This window comes from Lutra lutra, chromosome 9, assembly GCF_902655055.1.
Source record: "Lutra lutra chromosome 9, mLutLut1.2, whole genome shotgun sequence".
Lineage (NCBI taxonomy): Eukaryota > Metazoa > Chordata > Mammalia > Carnivora > Mustelidae > Lutra > Lutra lutra.
In genome coordinates, this window is record NC_062286.1 from 142,489,309 (window position 1) to 142,497,179 (window position 7,871).

The 7,871-nt window shown below is 56.9% G+C and overlaps 1 protein-coding gene across 1 annotated transcript; it reads right to left on the reverse strand.

Annotated features, from left to right (window-relative positions):
- Positions 1 to 1,682: 1,682 nt before the first annotated feature.
- Positions 1,683 to 7,689, reverse strand: PSMA7 (proteasome 20S subunit alpha 7). Its single transcript, XM_047744648.1, has 7 exons — positions 7,508 to 7,689; positions 5,429 to 5,555; positions 4,604 to 4,728; positions 3,809 to 3,931; positions 3,010 to 3,129; positions 2,260 to 2,322; positions 1,683 to 1,896 (listed from the first exon to the last, which is right to left on the reverse strand). Exons 1-7 carry the CDS (start codon positions 7,601 to 7,603, stop codon positions 1,804 to 1,806), a joined length of 747 nt encoding a protein of 248 aa, XP_047600604.1. The 5' UTR covers positions 7,604 to 7,689; the 3' UTR covers positions 1,683 to 1,803.
- Positions 7,690 to 7,871: the final 182 nt, after the last annotated feature.

Below are 7,871 nucleotides of genomic sequence, written 5' to 3' on the forward strand. Positions count from 1 at the left end.
GAGTCAGCCCAACTTCACAGTGGGCCACCCTGGCTCTGCCTCCCAGACACTTGGGGCACAAACTAGTTTTTTTTTTTTTTTTTTTAAAGATTTTATTTATTATTTGACAGACAGAGATCACAAGCAGGCAGAGAGGCAGGCAGAGAGAGAGGAGGAAGCAGGCTCCCTGCTGAGCAGAGAGCCCGATGCGGGACTCGATCCCAGGACTCCGAGATCATGACCCGAGCCGAAGGCAGCGGCCCAACCCACTGAGCCACCCAGGCGCCCCACAAACTAGTTTTTAAAAATTCAGTTCATAGATACACCTGCTTCAGAAGCCATTCTTTTGCTGCTTTGCCGTGGCCTCTGAGCTCCGCAGAGCTTGCCTGTCCTTGGTGCCATCGGGCCTGTTACAGGCCTTGACCCCGGCACCATGTGCCTGGCCTGGGTTTCTGGCTGACTCTGAAAGCAGTGTCAGAGGCCCAAGGCCTATCCCATCTTGCCATGCCTGCCTGGGGTTCCATCGGGCCCCGAGCAGGACTGGACAGCAGGGAGTCAGGTCTGCAATGTCGGGATTTCAACAAATTCTGGGCAACCTTCCTTTGAAGGAGGTGGGCAGACAAGGAACATTCTTGGCCAAGAAGAAATGAAAATTATCCGTCGCGTGCGTGCGTGCTGGACGCAGGTGCCCAGGGCGCGAATTCTAAACAAAGTCGGGGACTCAGCAGTTGCCCTAGGCCGGTATTTATTAGCGAATCCAGATGTAGTCAAGTCCGTTTACCACTGTGACTACTTTTGCTGTCAAAAAAAAACTCGAAGCTACATGTTGACAATTACATAGTTTATGCTGAGCTTTATTGAAACCTACCTGGGCCTTTGTATTCCTTTTAGAAGAGAATATGTACGTGTCATTCAGTGAGAACTCAGCAAGAGACGTACGACTGACGTGCAGAGCAGAGCCCTGGAGTCCTAACAACATGGCTGGAAGGGGAACCAGCCCACAGACACGAAGAGCCCTTTATGCCATGTCCTTGGGGCACAGGGAGACGGGGGTATGTCAGCAGGCCTGATAGCAGAGCCTCCTCTGAAGCCGCAAAGCTGGGGACGGAGGGAGTTAGAGTCTCTGGTATAGACCCAGCCGGGGACCAGGACCGAGGCTGAAGGCTGAAGGCGGGGTCGTCACTGGCTACAGTGAGAGCGGGCAGGGGGCCGTTAGCATCAGGAAGCTTAGGAACGTGAAGACTGGATCTGCTACAGACCAGACCATGGGACTTGTCCTGAACAACGCTGCTGCTTTGCAGAATTTTGAATTCAAACACTTAAACTGCGTGCTGTTTGCTTTTGTCCTCAATGTTCTGCGTGAATTAGGAAACGGAGTGAAGGTCTGTAAGAAGGAACGAGGTCAGTCTGGTTAGAACCTCTAATGGGGGGAAACTTAAGAGTTTTCTGTGTCCGTGTGAGATGCCACACGCCTGTCGACAGAAGCGTCGCAGTATGCAAGCCCTCCTAGAGCTGCCTGAACTCACAAACCAGGAAGGCAGACACCCCCTGCCCACCACAGTGGCTTGGCGTCTGGCGACAAGGAACATGAAGCATGGAGCGCTCCCACTGAGGGCAGCACTCAGAGACACAGAGCAACGGGAAGACGCCACTTTACAGAGCAGTCGTAACTGCACCAAGACACAGATGCTCTTACGAAAAGGTTAACAAACACAGAGATTTATTGCAGGACACATGGACAGTAATAAATGGAATGCAAATGCCTACATATCCTCGAGAATCATCCATGATCTGAACTTTAAAAATCACTACAAGATTTCATCATCATGATGCTTTCTTCTGTTTCTTCTTTTCATTCTCTTCTTTCTCTTTTTCAATCTCAGCAACATATTTTTCAATTTCTTCAGGATTTAAAATCTACCGAAGAAAGTTCATGGTTACCCCCAAGCCACATGAGGTGCCCCAGAGCAGCACTGCCACTTTTGGGGAGGGAACTTCTGGCCTCTGGCCAGACCGCGCCTCACAGCCGCTGCTACAGGCAAACCAGGCTGGGTGCGCCTGAGCCAGGTGACAACGGTCAGAGCTGCCTGCAGGCGACTTCGAAGCAGAAGCAAATCCGCCCGACTGCCAACACTTTCTCAGTATGCCAAGCGAACCTCATTTGTGGGGGACTTTGAGAGAACCTCCCTCCTAGCACTCACACCGCAGGACCAGGGCCCCTGTCCCCTGCATCACCGGGAATGCTCCAGAGTGAAAGACCGCAGATAACTTCGTGATTACCTTGAGGGGCTGATCTCGCCTCATGACGGCCAGTTCGATGTTTTTGCCGCCAGACTGAACCACCTGGGAAGAAAGAGTAACGTCAGATACTTCTCCCTCCTCAAGGCCACACCGCTCTGGCAAATGCCTCAAACACTGCTCGAGAAGAGAGGGCAGGACACCCTGCAGCCCCAGCCCCAAAGCTTTTGTCCTAACTGCAGGGCAATTCCCCCAACCCCCCGCCTGCCTCCTGTAGCCCCTTCCACAGAGCAGCTATGCTCACCGCTCTCCCCGCCACTGAGCCCTAACAGCTGGCCCCCAGCTCAGCCTTCTGGCTCCCCCCCCAACCGCCCCGGCCTCTCTGGCTTTACCGGCCAACACCTCTGAAGTGCGGACATAGCCCCGTGCCCCATGCCTCCTAACCATTATTCCCAGTTCTAATTCCTCAACCTTAGCAGCAGCAGGAACCCAGCAAGGCTGAGGGAGGGCTCTGAGTCACAGAGTCCACACCTGGTGGTTCCTGTCCTGCCTCAGCTTCTCCCTAGCTGCGTGCTCTCAGACGAGTTCTCAGATTTAGTCCTTGCCTGCTGCGGCTGTGGAGAGGAGTCGCTAGAGCACCGGGGCAGCGGGCAGCCAGAACAAGCCCTCAAGGGCCCAGCATTCCCCCTGAGGCTCTCAGTGCCTCCCTTCCTGTCGCTGGTACACCGGCCACCCACTTCTGGGCCATCTGTTCTGCCCACCCCAAGCACCAGGTTTCCAATGTGAACGCACTTCCAGGAGGGCCTTGATAACCAGCTTCACGGTCAGGTCGTCCGTCTCAATGGCTTCTTCAGTGTAATTCTTCTCTAGAAATTCACGCACTGACTTGGCGCCCCGGCCTATGGCATTGGCCTGAAGCAGAAATGTGTGTTATTTGGTACAGGGTACAACAACCCAGAGCCAGCCCAAGAACACAGCCATGGCTTCCTTTTCCTAAAGGCTAAGAATTTGGATTTGGTGCTGATCCTTACCAAGAGTCAGATTATGGTTACCGGGCAGCGGGGAGTCAGTCTGCAATGTCAGACCTGCAGCGTCCTCACCAAGAGTGCGAATCTTCATCACTGAGAACACGTGGGCAATTTTACTTCATACCATGTATCCCCACGCCTATCCTTGAACTTCCTCTCAAACAGCAAGTTTCTTTTTTTTTCTTTTTTTTCTTTTTTTAAGATTTTATTTGACAGCTCCCAAGTAGGCAGAGGCAGGCAGAAGAGAGAGCTGGGGAAGCAGGCTCCCCACTGAGCAGAGAGCCCGATGTGGGGCTTGATCCCAGGACCCCGGGATCATGACCTGAGCCAAAGGCAGAGGCTTAGAGCCACCCAGGCGCCCCTTAAACAGCAAGTTTCATGTTCTTTGCTCCTGTACCAGCAGAAGTACCATGAAACAGAAACGCAGCGTGGGACATGCCCACCGGCACTGGGAAGACAAGGCTACCCTGAGCCACCAGGAGGCCTAGCACCTTCTAAAGGCCTCTGAGACTTCCTTTACTGGCAAGACCCCCCGAAGACCCTCTGTCTGGTCAGGGACTCACCTTCCAGGCGTGGTATGTCCCTGAGGGGTCAGTCTGATAGAGTCTGGGGGTGCCATCAAAGTCGAAACCCACAATAAGGGCAGAGATGCCAAACGGCCTGCGCCCGTTGCTCTGTGTGTAGCGCTGGTGGGAAAAGGAGCACGTTAATGCTTCTTAGTGTGCAAGGCCCCTGGAACCGACCCTTAGCAACACATACAATGTTTGAAGCAGCTGTGCCGCCCCTGAGAGGATGGGGGACCGGACGGGGATGCTCTCACGTTATCTGCCAGGCAAGTGACAAGTGAGCCGAGGCCCAAGCACTCAGCGGTCCTCCTTCCCTCTGTGTGTTCTTACTCGGAAGGACGTGAAAGCGAGACTGTGACCAGAACTGTGTCACAGAGCACAACTAAGGCCACTGAAGTACTTGACAACAGACAATCTTCTGGCTACACAGTTGGGTTTTAAAATGACCAGTGTTTCACCACAGCGTGGGGTGGCGTTCAGCATCTCCCAGGTGCTGGGTAACGAGTCATGTGGGGCTTCGAGACAAAAACTCCCATTTCCTTCCAGAAACATGAATTTGGACCGTCCCATCCACTAAACGGAAGAATACCAGCAAAGCGGCTAAGCCGTAGAAGTTAACGCTTGTAGGAATAAAGAGCGGGACCGTGCATGAAGTCCATGCGGTTTTCTGATTCCCCTGAAGTGACACGTGCAAACACCGACACATGGTAACTCGAGCTACTGTGGCAGAACGCCGTGTGACCCAGCAGGGACTGCTCTGTAAGCAGAGCTGAGCCACAGGCAGGGACCCACCTGCTTCAAACTGGCGATGTAGCGGGTAATATACTCCACGGTGACCGGGTCCTCCACAGTCAGCCGGTGGCTCTGGCACTCCACCCGGGCCCTGTTGATGACTATCCTCGCGTCAGCGGTGAGCCCTGCCACGGCAGAGAATGCTGCGTGACCCAGGCCTTGTCTCCAACGGACGATGGCCCAAGTCACGTGACCAGGCAGAAGCCGACTTGAACCGTTCCTGACACCCAGCTCTGAGGTCATCTGGGTGACTGGCAGTGGAACCATCGGCCTCTGTGAGCAGCTCAGACCACTCGAGTTAATCCCTAGTTCCGTCGGGTCAACTGGGATCTTCCCACAGTGGGCCAGCAGGGAGGAGTGCAGGAAGCCAGACTGCCTCGAGGCTGTAACTCCAGCCCAGTGGCTCGCTGCTGACAGCACAGGCCTGGCCCAGAGGGCGCCCTAATAAGCATGGTGAAGCTTTTCTCCCCCCACAAGTCTCAATCTACAGTGTTTTTTTTTTTTTTTAAGATTTTATTTATCAGAGAGAGGGAGAGAGAGCGAGCACAGGCAGACAGAGTGGCAGGCAGAGGCAGAGGGAGAAGCAGGCTCCCTGCCGAGCAAGGAGCCCGATGTGGGACTCGATCCCCGGACACCGGGATCATGACCTGAGCCGAAGGCAGCTGCTTAACCAACTGAGCCACCCAGGCGTCCCTCAATCTACAGTCTTAAAACGATTTTTAGTTTACCAATTTATGTATCTTCCAAGAGCAAACCCACCAAGATGGCTTCCAAAGGGCTGATCATTACTGACCTTGAGAAATGGGGCACTGGCCCCAGACTCACCTGCAAATGCCATGCAGACGTTGTCGTCCAACGCACAGATCTTGCGCACGGTTCTCTCATCCTGCAGTTTGGCCACGGACTTCTTCTCCACGCCCAGAACAACGATGTCCTTTCCTCGCACGCCAACCTTCAATAAAAATCAACACGGTGCTTTCGAAAGTGACCAGAGGTTCTCCCCGCAGGCACAGGGCGGCAAGCAGGTGGTCATGTGGCTGGACACCACACCCTGCGGATCACGGATGCTGACCCGATTCTGGCAGAGCTGGCCCAGGTGCATGACTGAGGTGCCCAGTCCCGTGCCTTCAACATGCTGACACAGTTTCCATTACAATAGGATAACTAGCTACTGTATCAAAGAGTTACATAACAGGCTTTTAAGTCTGAAACCCTGACATTCAAAGCAGGTGCTCTGAAAGCAGTGTTTTTGTAGCTGTGCAATTACACACTCACTCTACTTTCTCCTCCACTGGTGTGCACACTGTGGGGAAGGCCTGATTTGCTGTCAGGTGGAAGGATGACTACGGTTGTTCCTGAAAGTCAACTGCTCTGTGTCTGGCACATAACGCAGAGGAGAGAGAGAATGAAAAATGTGGGAAAATGCCCAAGGACCAGTTGACTGCCCCCTGTCAGGGAAGGAGCAGAGGAATGGGACAACGCTTGGAGGACCAGTAAGACTCTGCTTGGAGATTTCTCAGCAGGGGTACAATGGGCAATGGGGCTGCCCTGCCCACCTCTACCCCAGAGGTCATCCAGTAACACTTCCCAGTCTCAGGCTAAGAAAAACGGCTCCACCCACTGCCAAATGCCCCCTGGGGTGCAAACACCCCCCCCCCCCCCCGCAGTTAAGAAATACTTGTCAGCACTCTTTTTTTTTTTTTTTTTAATTTTATTTGACAGAGAGATCACAAGTAGGCAGAGGTGGGGGGGCGCGCCCAAGGGGAGCAGGCTCCCCGCTGAGCAGGGATCCCAATTCGGGGCTCGTTCCCAGGACCCTGAGATCACCACCTGATCGGAAAGCAGAGGTTTAAGCCACTGAGCCACCCAGACGCCCTGTTTCACATTTTGAGGCCCGTTCTCCTGTGTTCCCTGATCTTCCAGGTTCCCTGGGGGTGGGGGTGGGGGGAGACCAGACGCAGAGACACGGAAGGAATAAGCCACCCTGACTGGCCTGAGGGAATACTAGGGGATGGGGGAGTGTCCCAAGCAGCTCCTCTTCCAGTGCTCTGTAGTTTAAGACGCGCCCCAAGATGGACTGTGGACCTTAATTTCAGAACAGATTCAGGAAAGAAAAGCACTTTACTGTTCAGCGTTCTGTGTACTTCCTCTCTGCCCTGGCTCAAGCCTCGGAAATAACACGGTAAAAAAACAACAGCCCTTATACCACGGCTTGGCCAATAAGCAAGCCAGGAAGCGTCTCAAAGACGCCCCAGATTTAAGCCTCCCGCGATGATCAAAATGGCAAGTTTGCGCTCAGATGTCAGTGCCCGGCACGGCGGAGGTCTCCGCGCGGCACCGCCGCAGACCCAGCAGGGAGCCGCCCCGCCAACACACACAACCCGCTGCCCCGGCTCCGGAAGCCCGCCGACCGCCAGGACAGTCCCCTCCCCTAACTGGGAACCTCCGCGTGCGGGTTCCCTAAGTTGCTCACATCCTCAAAGGGCCCGCTGAGCCCGCCCTGCTGCTCGGTGCCCAGCCCCGCGCAGCGGTGACCCGCCAACATGGCCGTCCCCCGGGCCACGCACAAGCGCTGAACCACGCGAGGGAAGAAGGCTCCTCCGCAGCTCCGCACGCACCCCGAGGCCGCCGGCCAGCACATGCCCACCGCGGCCGCCCTCCGGAGAGGCCGCCCCGGCGGGCGGCGCCAGCAGGCTTCCCCGGGCCAGCCGCCCGCCGCCCCGGCCCCCGCGGCTCCCCAACGTGCCCCTCGCGCTCCCTGCGGCGACCCCGCCGCCTCCCGGGTCCCACCGCCGCCGCTGGGGCCATCGCAGGCCGCCCGAGCCGACAACGGGGGCCGTGGACACGGCGGTCCCGGGCCCTCCCCGCCCCGGGCCCCGAGCCTCCCCGCCGGCCGCCTCTCACCGCGGTCGAGCCCTTCTTCACGGCCTCCTGCGCGTACTCCACTTGGAAGAGGTGGCCGTCGGGCGAGAAGACGGTGATGGCGCGGTCGTAGCTCATGGCGGCGCGGCCGGAAAAAGCGCACACTCACGGCCGCTCGGCCCGCGGCTCCCGACGCCTCTGCGCCCCCCTCCCCCTCGCACTGCGCTGCGGACGTACGCGGCGTCTGCGGACGTACGGCGGCGTCGGCGGCGTCAGGCGGCGTCGGGCGGACGTGCGCGCGCGCCGGGGCGGGGCCGGGCCGAACCACGGCTGCCGGGCGCGGGGGGCGGCGGCGGCGCGGCGGCGGGGGGCCGGGCGCGGGGCGCGGAGGGGCCGCCCGCGGGGC